This window comes from Hypanus sabinus, chromosome 14 (genome assembly GCF_030144855.1).
Source record: "Hypanus sabinus isolate sHypSab1 chromosome 14, sHypSab1.hap1, whole genome shotgun sequence".
NCBI classification, from domain to species: domain Eukaryota; kingdom Metazoa; phylum Chordata; class Chondrichthyes; order Myliobatiformes; family Dasyatidae; genus Hypanus; species Hypanus sabinus.
This window is the reverse complement of record NC_082719.1, coordinates 34,633,569-34,646,527: the sequence shown is the minus strand read 5'-3', so window position 1 is coordinate 34,646,527 and position 12,959 is coordinate 34,633,569. Positions and strand designations below refer to the sequence as shown.

General features: G+C 40.3%; 1 protein-coding gene across 2 annotated transcripts in view; it reads right to left on the bottom strand.

Moving 5' to 3' along the window:
* Positions 1 to 12,959, bottom strand: part of rbpjb (recombination signal binding protein for immunoglobulin kappa J region b) — a 132,538-nt gene that overhangs the window by 82,666 nt on the left and 36,913 nt on the right. For both annotated transcript variants that reach the window (XM_059989001.1, XM_059989002.1), the window contains exons 2-3: positions 7,152 to 7,190; positions 1,292 to 1,387 (exon numbers count right to left, since the gene is read on the bottom strand). In XM_059989001.1, the coding sequence (XP_059844984.1) occupies positions 1,292 to 1,387; positions 7,152 to 7,190 (135 nt within the window). The remainder of the gene's footprint in view (positions 1 to 1,291; positions 1,388 to 7,151; positions 7,191 to 12,959) is intronic.

Here is a 12,959-nt window from a genome sequence, read left to right as displayed (position 1 = left end):
TGATTTCAACACCAAACTATATCAGCAGCTGCTCCAGATCGTGCTGCAAGCTTTGACAGCTTTCCTCACTGTCCACTACACCTTCAATCTTGGTATCGTCCACAAATTTGCAGATCCAGTTTACCATATTATCTAAATCATTTATATAGATGATAACCAACAACAGACCCAGCACTGGTAGCTATGGCACTAGTCACAGGTCACAGACCTCCAATCAGACAGACAACTATCTACTGTTACTCTGTCTTTGCCTACTAAGGCAACCTGAATCCAATTGACTCTTGCATTCTCAATGTCAAGTGAATTAATCTTCTGGACCAGCTTCCCATGAAGGACTTTCCTAAAGACCATACAGGCAATGTCGATTGCTTTCCCTTCAATATTCCTTCTTGATAACCTCCTCGAAAAACACTTAAGATTAGTTAGACATTATGTGCCATGCACAAAGCCACGTAGACTATCCCTAATCAGGTCCTGTCTATCCACAAACTTGCATCTCCTGTCCCTTGAACATCTTCAATAATTTACCCATGACTGATGTCAGCCTATCATTTCCTGGCTTATTATCAGAGCCTTTCTTGAACAACATGAGGAATTAGCTATCCACCAGTCCACCAGAAGCTCAACCATGGCCAAAGACATTTAAAATATCTTTGCATGGGCTCCTGCAAATTTTGCACTAGCCTCCTACAAGGTCCGACAGATCACCTTTCCAGACCCTGGGGATCTATCTATTTTCATTTGTTTTAAGACAGCCAGCACCTACTCTTCTATACTGTGGATAAAGTCCGTGACCTCAGTACTCTTTGGCTTCAGTTGTGCAGTTTCCATGTCTGTCTCCCAGATAATACAAATACAAAAAAAAATTAATTTAATACTTTAACATCTCCCTCAGCTCTGTGAATAGATGACAGAGATGATCTTCAAGAGGATCAATGCTGTCCTTTACTATCCTTTTGTTCTTAATATAGCTGGAGAACCTCTTGAGATTCTCCCTCCCTTTGTCAGCCAGAACAATCTAATGTGAGTAACTTTGTATGGCAGTTTGTAGAAAGATCAGAGGGAAACTGAGGAAAATGTTTTTCATCCGATGAACAATAATGAGTTTTGAACTTTAAAAAAACTGGTCACGGAGATTACTGCACTGAAAGATCTAGTGACCATTTTTGCAAAGCAACCCAATCGCTGCAAAGCACTTTAGAACATCTCAAGGACCTAAAAGGATAAAATATAACGTCATCCTTTTCCATGGGGACTTAGACAAATCAAACATGTTGTATAGCTAACTCACCTTTTTTCATTCCCGTAAGATTTTTGTGCAACCTTAGCGTGTAGAATTAGTACAGTTTGATCGCCACGCTCCTTAAGGTAATTTCTCATTGCTTCCCTAAATAGAAACACAAGATAGCATAACATAACAAAACTATAAACCCTGGAAGTGAATCCTTTAGAATTCATTTGTTGCTTTGTACAATGACTGGAAATGTGACATACAGCTACAAGAAAATAATTTGTGAACACTTGGCAATTCCCTGGTTTTCTGCATTAATTACTCAAAATATGGTCTAATCTTCATCTAACTCTCACTAATAGACAAACATAATCAGCCTAAACTAATAAACAATCATACTTCTCATCAATACTGAGTACACCATTTAAACAATCACAGATTCAAAAAAAGTATGTGAACCTCTGGGATAATGTCGTCTACATAAGCTATTGGAAGTAGGTGTTCCAATCAATGAATTGAGATTGGAGTTGTGGGTTGTACGGGTGACTGTCCTGTACAAAAGATACAAAGTCAGCTTAATGACAGAGCCTGCTCTTCTCAAGAAAGATCTGTGTAGCACATCTCGATCAAAACAACTTTCAGAGGACCTTAGAAGATGAATTGTAGAGATAATATTGTAAAAGGTGCATCCAGCTGCAGCTCCTAACAAACCGAGTTAGAGAACTGGAGCTGGAGCTGGATGAACTTTGGATCATTCTTGAGGCAGAGGCAGAAATAGACAAGTTTCAGGGAGACAGTCACCCCTAAGAATCAGGAGGCAGGTAGCTGGGTTACTGTTGGAAAAGGGAGTAGACAGAAAGAGCAGAGCACTCCTGCAGCTGTTCCCATCAATAATAAGTTTATCGTTTTGGATACTGTTAGTGGGGACGACCTACCAGGGACAAGTTGTAGTGGTCACGTCTCTGGCACCGAGACTGGACCCTCAGCTCGGAAAGGAAGGAGGGAAAAGAGGAGAGCAGTAGGGATAGAGGATTCGATAATTAGGGGGACAGATAAGAAGGCTCTGTGGGAGAGATTGAGAATCCTGGATGGTCTGTTGCCTCCCTGGTGCCAGGGTCCATGATATCTCAGATCGAGTTCTCAGTATTCCCAGGAGGGAGGGTGAGCAGCCAGATGTCATGGGCATGTAGGGACCAATGACTTGGATAGGAAGGAGGAGGTCCTGCAAAGAGAGTTTAGGGAGTTAGGTGCAAAGTTGAAGGACAGGACCTCAAGGGTTGCAGTCGCAGGACTGCCACCCATGACACGTGCTAGTGAGGCTAGAAATAGGAAGAAAATGAAGCTAAATACGTGGCTAAGGAGATGGTGCATGAGGGAGGGCTTCATGTTTCTGGACAATTGGGCTTTGTTCCAGGGAAGGTGGGATCTGTTTCGACGGGACAGTTTGCACCTATACTGGAGGGGTACTAACATCCTCGCAGGTAGATTTACTAGTGCTGCTCCAGGAGGTTTAAACTAGATTTGCAGGTGGAGGGGAACCAGAGTGTAAGAGCAGATAGTGAGGTGGAGGAGGATAAAGGTCATGCGAGGACTGCATGTACAGACAAAAATCAAAGGTTTGTACTTGATAGAAATGTTCTCAAGTGCATCTATTTCAATGCAATGAGTATTGTAGATAAGGCAGATGATATTAGGGTGTGGATTGACATGTGGGATTACGACATTATTGCTATTAGTGAGACTTGGTTTCAGGAGGGGCAAGACTGGCACCTTAACGTTCCAGAGTTCTGATGTTTCAGACGTGATACAGGCAGAGGAATGAAGGGTGGGGGGGGGGGGGTGGTGTGGCATTGCTAGTCAGGGAAAATGTTACAGCAGTGTTCAGGCAGGACAGATTAGAGGGCTTGTCTACCAAGGCCACATGGGTGGAGCTGAGAAACAGGAAAGGTACGACCACATTAATCGGGTTGTATTATAGACCACCCAATAGTCAGAGAGAATTGGAGGAGCAAATCTGTTGAGAGATAGCAGACCAATGTAAGAAACAGAAAGTTGTAATAGTAGGGGATTTTAATTTTCCACATATTGACTGGGACTCCCACAGTGTGAAAGGGCTAGATGGTTTGGAATTTGTCAAATGTGTTCAGGAAAGTTTTCTAAATCAATATATAGAGGTACCTACGAGAGAGGATGCAATACTTGATCTCCTATTAGGGAACCAGACGGGTTAGGTTACAGAAGTATGTGTGGGCGAACTTTTTGGGTCCAGTGATGATAATGTCATTAGTTTCAAGTTAATTATGGATAAGGATAGGTCTGGTCCTCGAGTTGAGGTTCTAAATTGGAGAAGGGCCAATTTTGTGGAAATGAGAAAGGATCTGGGAAGAGTGGATTGGGATAAGTTGTTTTCTGGCAAGGATGTGTTCAGTAAGTGGAATGCCTTCAAAGGCGAAATTTTGAGAGTGCAGAGTTTGCATGTTCCTGCCAGGATTAAGGCAAAGTTAACAGGCATAGGGAACCTTGGTTTTCAAGGGATATTGAGAAAGAAAGAGGTGTATAGCAGGTATAGGCAACAAGGAACAAATGAGGTACTGAAGAGTATAGAAAATATAAGAAAATACTAAAGAAGAAAATCAGGACGGCAAAAAGACACGAGGTTGCTTTGGCAGATAATGTGAAGATAAACCCAAAGAGTTTCTACAAGTATATTAAGGGTAAAAGGATAGTAAGGGACAAAATTGGTCCTCTAGAAGATCAGAGTGGCCGTCTATGAGTGGAGCCTCATGAGATGGGGGAGATCTTAAACAGTTTTTTTTGCATCAGTATTTACTCAGGAAACTGGCATAGCGTATATGGAAGGAAGGGAAACAAGCAGTAGTGTCATAGAACATATAGAGATTAAAGAGGAGGAGGTGCTTTCTGCCTTACAGCAAATAAAGGTAGATAAATCCCCCCGGCCTGACATAATATTTCCTTGGACCTTGAGAGAGACTAGTGTAGAAATTGCAGGAGCCCTGGCAGAAATATTTAAAATGTCCTTAGCCACAAGTGCGGTGCCAGAGGATTGGAGGGTAGCTCATGTCGTTCCGTTGTTAAAAAAGGCACCAAAAGTAAACCAGGTAATTACAGGCCAGTAAGCCTGACATCAGTAGTAGGTAAATTATTGGAAGGTGTTCTGAGAGATCGGATATACAAGTATTTGGACAGCCGAGGGCTGATTAAGAATAGTCAGCATGACTTTGTGCGTGGTATACCGTGTTTATCGCATCTTGTAGAGTTTTTCAAGGAGGTTACCAAGAAAGTAGATGAAGTAAAGGTTGTGAATGTTGTATACATGGACTTTAGTAAGGCCTGACAAAGTCCCACATGGGAGGTTAGTTCAGAAGGTTCAGACACTAGGTATCCCTGGAGAGGTTGTAAACTGGATTCGAAATTGGTTGTGTTGGAGAAAACAGAGAGTGATAGTAGATGATTGCTTCTCAGACTGGAGGCCTGTGACTAGTGGTGTGCCTCAGGGATCTGTGCTGGGGCCATTTTTGTTGTCTATATCAATGATCTAGATGATAATGTGGTAAATTGGATCAGCAAGTTGATGGCACTAAGATTGGAAGTGTTGTGGACAGCGAGGAAGGCTTTCAAAGCTTGCAGAGGGATCTGGACCAACTGGAAAAATGGACCAGAAAATGACAGAGGGAATTTAATGCAGACAAGTGTGAGATGTTGCATTTTGGAAGGATAAATCAAGATAGGATATACACAGTAAATGGCAGGGCACTAAGGAGAGCAGAGGAACAAAGGGATCTGGGAGTTCAGATACATAATTCCCTGAAAGTGGTGTCACAGGTAGACAGGGTTGTAAAGAAGGCTTTTGGAATCCAGAAATCAACGTATTGATTATAGGAGTTGGGATGTTATGGTGAGGTTGTATAAAACATTGGTGAGGCCAAATTTGGAGGATTGTGTGCAGTTCTGGTCACCTAACTATAGGAAGGATATCAGTAAGATTGAGAGAGTGCAGAGAAGATTTACTAGGATGTTGCCGGGTTTTCAGGAGTTGAGTTACAGGGAAAGATTGAACAACTTAGGACTTTATTCATTGGAGCACAGAAGAATGAGGGGGGATTTGATAGAGGTTTACAAAATTCTGAGGGGTATAGACAGAGTAAATGTGAGTAGGCTCTTTCCACTTAGAATAGGAGAGATAAATACGAGAGGACATGGTTTTAGGGTGAAAGGGGAAAGGTTTAGGGGGAACTTCTTCACTCAGAGTGGTGGGAGTGTGGAACGAGCTGCCATTTGACGTGGTAAATGCGGGCTCACTCTTAGGTTTTAAGAATAAATTGGATAGATACATGGATGGGAGAGGTCTGGAGGGTTATGGACTGGGTGCAGGTCAATGACACTAGCGGAATAAAGTTTCGGCACAGACCAGAAAGGCTGAATGACCTGTTTTCTGTGCTGTAGCGTTCCAAGGTTCCAGATGCATGAAGCTGGAAAAGGCATGTCTAAAGACCTGACGGTTCATCAGTCCACAGTAAGAGAAATCATCTACAAATGGAGGAAATTCAGTACTGTTCTACACTTCCCAAGGAATGGGCTTCCTGCAAAGATCAAACAAAGGGCACAATATGCAATGCTGGAGCTGAGAAAGAACCTTAGGGTAATAGCAAAAGACCAGTAGAAATCTCTAGAACATGCTAAACTCTCTATTCAAGTGTCCACTATAAGAAAAACACTGAACAAAATGTTGTTCATGAAAGGATACCACGGAATAAACCACTGCTCTTCAAAAAAAAATTGCTGCACATCAAGTTTCCAAAAGACCATCTGGATGTTCCACAATGCGACAATATTTCATGGACAGACAATCTCACACAATATTTTATGAACAGATGAGACAGCAGTTGAACTTTTTGGCAAAAATGCACACCACTATGTTTGGAGGAAAAAGGGCACTGCACACCAACACCAAAACCAAAACTTCAACCCAACTGTGAAGCACGGTGGAAGGAGCATCATGGTTTGGGCTGCTTCGGAATAATGAATCCAATATTGTATCAAGACGTTTTACAGGAGGATGTCAGTCTAGTGGTCCATCAACTGAAGTTAATAGAATTTGGATGATACAACAAAACAATGATCCAAAACAATAGTAAGTCAACAACAGAATGGTTTGAAAAGAAGAAAATTCATGTTTTGGAATGCCCAAGTTAGAGCCCAGACTTTAACCCAATTGAGATGCTGTGACATAATCTGAAGAGGGCTGCTCATGCAGGTATCCCAGAAATATTGACAAACTGAAACAGTTTTGTATGGAGGAATGGTCTAAAATTCTTCACTGCTGTTGTGCAAGTCAGATCAGCAGCTACAGGAAACATTTGGTGGAGGTTATTACTGCTAAAGAAGGTTCGACCTATTATTAAATGCAAGGATTCACATACCTTTTCCCAATCTGGACTGTGAATGTTTAAACAGTGTTCAATAAAAACACGAAAAGTACAAGTTTTATTTGTGTGTTATTAATTTAGGCAGATTGTGTTTGTCTATTATTGTGACTTAGAAGAAGATCAGAACATATTTTATGAGTAATTAATGCAGAAAACCAGATAATTGCAAAGGGTTCACAAACTTTGTCTTGCAACTGTAGCTATATTTTAAATTCACTTTAATTAATTTGAAGATTAAAGCTACAGAAAGATAATTTGAATCATAAAGCACACTAAGCAGTTGTGTGCAATTAAAAAATCAATTTAATAGGCAACAGATTTCAGAATTTTTTCATTTAACCTTGTAGCTTTTATCTAGGGGTTGCATTTTCTGATGCAATAAACTAATACCTCCATGGAAGATGTGTGATATTTTTCTATTTCTAAACCAAAACCAATTTAGGAGAAAGCAGTATGTATTTATAGTATCTTACCTGGTAAGGCGTTTAGGTTGTGGTCGCTCCCCAAACTTCCTGCAAAGTAAGCAATAAAGAATATAAGACAGGTAGTAAAAAAAAAGGTTACAAGTCCTTATTTAAAAAGTAATATAGTACACAAAATCCACCAGCGACCCCCAAAGTATAGTTTTGTGATTTAGTGTTCAATATGAAGCAAACATTTTAAGCATCCAACTTGACAGCAATGCCCAGGTTCCCTGTCACAAGAAAGGTAAACCTCCCAAAAACAAAGAACTGACCACTAAAAAAAAATTCCCTTACTCAAACTAAGGAGTGTTTTACTTGAGTAGTAGAGTGAATTTCCATTTTGAAAGTATAGAAATGCTAGTACAATTCGTCAAAAATCAAAAAAATTATATAGCATTTTTTGCTTAGTGTAGTGTTTAATCAAGAGTCTACAAACCAAACAGCAAGGCAAGTGATAGCGTTGGATGGGATTCAGTCAAAAGATTGTAGAAAGATTAAAAGTGGCATCTTGCTTGCCAAAAGTTATTTCACTGACCTTAAAATGTCCAAACTACCAATTCCATCTCCCCTTTGTATAGGGACTAAAAGTTACTAAGAAAAAAACAAACTGCTTCAGCCTTAATGTTTAGTTAGAAGAATTATTTGTTGATTTAATACTAATCCAGAAAGGCAATTAGGTAAATTCAGTAGCATTGAAAGGGTTGTGACAATTATAAGAGAGAATGAGGAGTTATCAAAATTAATACAATGTGTTCAGTGCTAGGCTGTTTTGGAGAGAGGTGGCATTTAATCACCAAAACACATGTAACCTCTGAAGTCATTTGGTGGTAATGGGGTCAACAGAGCAAACTGCAGAATTCATAGGCAAGGCAAGTTTAAAGTGTTCATGACTAGATAAGCAGATAGGCTCGAATTCAGCAGCAGGCAGCTCAAAGCTTGGTCTGGAAAGGAACGAAAAGTGCTGATCAAAATAAATGGTCTCAACCTTCAAGACAAAAGCTCCTTGCAATTCTTGATGGTAGAACAGAGGAACAGAAAATGAGTTTTAAAAAGACTGCTTGCATTAATGAAAAGTCACCAATAAAGGAAAACATTCAAGTCACTTTCGTTGTCATTTCGACCATAACTATGGTCATAACATAAAAATATGTACAGTACACAGTAAAAATGAGACAACGGTTTTCAGGACCATGGTGTTACATGACACAGTACAAAAACTAGACTGAACTACATAAAACACAAAAAAAAACAACTAGACTACAGACCTACCCAGGACTGCATAAAGTGCACCAACAGTGCAGGCAATACAATAAATAATAAACAGGACAATAGGGCAGTAAGGTATTAGTCCAGACTCTGGTTATTGAGGAGTCTGATAGCTTAGAGGAAGAAACTGTTCCATAGTCTGGTCGTGAGAGCCTGAATGCTTCGGTGCCTTTTCCCAGTTGGCAGGAGGGAGAAGAGTTTGTATGAGGGGTGCGTGGGGTCCTTCATAATGCTGTTTGCTTTGCAGATGCAGCATGTAGTGTAAATGTCCATGATGGCGGGAAGAGAGACCCCGATGATCTTCTCAGCTGACCTCACTATCTGCTGCAGGGTCTTGCGATCCGAGATGGTGCAATTTCCGAACCAGACAGTGATGCAGCTGCTCAGGATGCTCAATACAACTCCTGTAGAATATGTTAAGTATGGGGGGGGGGTGGGAGATGGACTTTCCTCAGCCTTGGCAGAAAGTAGAGACGCAGCTGGGCTTTCTTTGCGATGGAGCTGGTGTTGAGGGACCAGGTGAGATTCTCTGTCAGGTGAACACCAAGAAATTTGATGCTCTTAACGATCTCTACAGCGGAGCCATCAATGTTCAGCGGGGAGTGGTCACTCCGTGCCCTCCTGAAGTCAACAACCATCTCTTTTGCTTTGTTCACATTCAGAGACAGGTTGTTGGCTCTGCCCCAGTCCACTAGCCGCTGCAGCTCCTCTCTGTAGGCTGACCCGTCGTTCTTGCTGATGAGACCCACCACGATCGTGTTATCAGCGAGTGGTTCAAGCTGTGTGTTGCAGCACAGTCGTAGGTCAGCAGAATGAACAGCAGTGGACTGAGCACACAGCCCTGAGGTGCCCCCGTGCTCAGTGTCATGGTGTTGGAGATGCTGCTCCCGATCCGGACTGACTGAGGTCTCTCAGTCAAGAAGTCTAGGATCCAGTTGCCGAGGGAGGTGTTCAGGCCCAGTAGGCTCAGCTTTCCAATCAGTTTCTGAGGAATGATTGTATTGAATGCTGAAGTCTATGAACAGCATCCGAACGTATGTGTTCCAACCATCAGATCCTTTATCAATGAACTTGCTTTCCTGTTGATATTTGTTGACAAACATTGACATTTGCTAATCATTGCCCTGCTCAGTTACATTTGTGTCATCTCGTATAATTAAGGAAGATGTGCCCACCTGCAGCTAGACTGATACATTCAGGACTGGAATAATAAGTAGTGTGTAATATTCACACAAGTGCTAGAAAATGATCACCACTGAGTAGTCTTGACTACCACCATCACCCATTGCCATTCAGCTTACAAAATTCAACAGCATAATCTTCTCCAGTACCCTTTTCACTCTGTACTGGAGACATGTGGAAAATGAAGCCAAGGCTTTGCCTTTTGTCAGAAATTTTCAGCTGTTCCTTAAGCAGTAATTGTTCTAACCATCTTAGATGTCCAGATTATTCCCCACATGGGCCTGATACCACACAGGATCTTGCTAGTAGGTTTAGCTGCTTTCATTCAACCATTTCTTTACCTGTTCGCAAAAGACAAACATAGAATTGGGGACAATTGCACTCATTAACAAAAGTGGACACCAAGTCTAAGCCTACATAATGGAGGTACAAATGCTTGAAAAATAGGGATTTTGAAAAAAAAATCATTCCTCAACATGCCCCCCCCCCCCATTTCTGATGAAGATAAAATCAAAACATGGCTTCTTTCCTCATAGATAGTCCAGCATTCTTCTTTTATTTCACAGGTTCAATTACAATTCTGTACACTAAAAATTCCACACATATTATAGAATTTCCAGATCAAATTGGCCAATGTTTCATCAGACTTCTAATTATATTTTGTGTCTGTCCAGTATTTTTTCTGCACATGGGCCTCTCAATCTCTATATCCTACCTTTTAACCGATCAGAAAATAGTGAGGCATTTTCACTTTAAGAAGAATGACCACATAATATTCAAGTTTTGCATGTATTCAAATAGAAAGTAAAAACCCATACAAGAACTGCCTGCCAAAATGCAAGTCTCACCAAATGATTTAACACAGAAACACTCCAGTGTAATTTTCCTCAGCTTCAGTATCTTCAAGAAGTCAATTTGAATTCAACTCTGATCCAGGTGGCAAAATACTACACTTGCTTTAGCAAGAGCAACACCATTTGTCAACTACTGTTGAATACCATACAATATTGCAGAACAACTGAATACAAAATCATATGCATCAAGAAAACAATAAATAGATTAAAAAATACATGCCTACATGGTCAAATTACAGCCTCAAAATCAACTGCAAGCTGTAACAATGGTGTCCAAAACAGGCAATTGTTGAAATGATGCAAATTAGCTCCTAATTTCCATGAATGTTCAAGCCTTAAAAAAGAATTATGGTTCTACTACCCCAACACCAAGACTGAGTAAATTCACACATGCAATTGATTTCTTCAAAATCATGCTCCATAAACTTCCTCTGGTATTCACTGTTTGTTTTGCATTCAACAAAACTCCATTTGGCTGACGAACAATGTAATTCTGCCTCCATGTTAAAGACTTGTGCATTTTTGTTCATTCTGAATAAGGCCAATGTATGAGCCACAACTTTTAGAAATAATGTATTATGCCACAGGTTTTTAAATAATGGGCCCTCCATATTACTCTACATACAGGTTCTACCAAAATCATGACAAGATGCCAGGGAACTGCTCGGTGCCCATACAGTTAATTTAGAAATACTGCCACTAGTCTATAGGTTTAAATGGAAATATAAGCCAACCAAAGGCAAAGTATAGTTAAAATAGGACACGTAACTCAACCAGATTCTGCCACATGGAATAATTTTGCCACAAACCAAGTTCTCATATGACCAATGTTGCCTGGGGCTCTGCAGCAGCAGGCAAAGCCATCCCACCAGTTTCCCATATGCTCATTTGTATGTATGGGCTATACACAAATCAGAATTTTATAACCGGGAGTGGACCTGTACATCAGAATCTTACAATAAAGAGAAAAGCTGACAATATTTACATAAAAGCTGTTCATAAAATGAAAATGAATGAAAGGTTCATCACATTTTCTGCAGGATATGCAGCCTTTGTCTTGCACTTCACAAATATAGCCTGGCACTGAAAAGCTTATCATTGAATATTGTCTGGGACCTTCTCCATGCAGATCTGGCTTAAGTTATTTGCTCAGAAACTGGGAATGAAACTGAACATCCCCACTTCGGATAGATGGTCATTAAAGCACATAAAGTTAGAAACACTGACCTAAGAATGGGTCCTTGGATATCATCATGAGGAATGTTTGCAATTATGCCTTGGAACCCACAAGCATCTTTCTGCAAGATATGACTTCAACCATTGCAGTGTATTTTTCGTCTCCCCAAATGCTACGTTAATGTCTCACTGCAGCTCACTAAAATGAAACTCTTTGGTTCAAGTTTTGGCATGACGAATCTGGAGCAACATGTCCTAACTCCATCTCCCTGGCAATTATGTCTAAAATACCATTTCCTTTATAATTACTCATTGCATCTTGATAGTACCTTTTTTAAAATTAATCAGATCAAAACCTCTCAGTATATAAAACAGACATACTTCCCAATTTCAGTAAAACAAAGTACCAAGATTCACAAATTCAGCTGATAAGTTAATTCTGATGCAATAAAATCCAAGTAAGAATATGCATTTCATTTTTTAAGTCCCCCATAACATTTTATAGATTTTTTTTGAATTAGCATTCTAGCCATTCAGCAAACTGAATGTGGCAGCAGTTCAATCTTTACTGAAATGCAAAAACTTAAAGCTGCAATAGAATTAAAGTATTACACATAACTCCATGCTGGAAAAAAAACACATTCACTCTAGATAATACAAAAATTAATTAAATTTCAAAAAAGTCCCTGAATCATAATTAACTCAATCCATTATTACAAGAACAGTTTTACGTATTATTAATCCACAAAATAATTTGCTAATTATAACAAAGTTGCAATTCTTGCTGTATATGTTATTGCAGATACAGCAGAACACAGCCTTTACTCACATTCACTGAGTCAGATGTTAAACACTGGATGGCCAACAACTCAGAACTTGGACTCCCAAAATGACCGTGACAGCTTATTGTAGTTAGTCTAAAAACACCTGGATCCTCTGCTTCCTCATTATAGAACACAGTCAGTAGCATTGGTGATAACCTCTCCTGGCTGACAATCATCACAGGTGCATCTCAAGGATGTGTGCACAGCCCACTGCTTTACTCTCTCTAGTCTACACTCATGTCTGTGTAGCTAGGCACTGCTCAAATGACATTTATAAATTTGCAGATGACACCATTGATATTGGTAAAATCTCATTTGGCAACTAAGTGATGAGTCGGAGTGAGATAGATTAGCTGCTTAAGTGGTGTAACAATCTTGTACAAAAGGTCAGCAAGACCAAGGAATTCACTGAGGACTTCAGAAAGGGGAAGTCAAAAGAACATGCCTCGTTGAGGCATCAGCAGTGAACAGCTTCCTGGGTGTCAACATCCACGGGCCATGAGCCCAACACAATG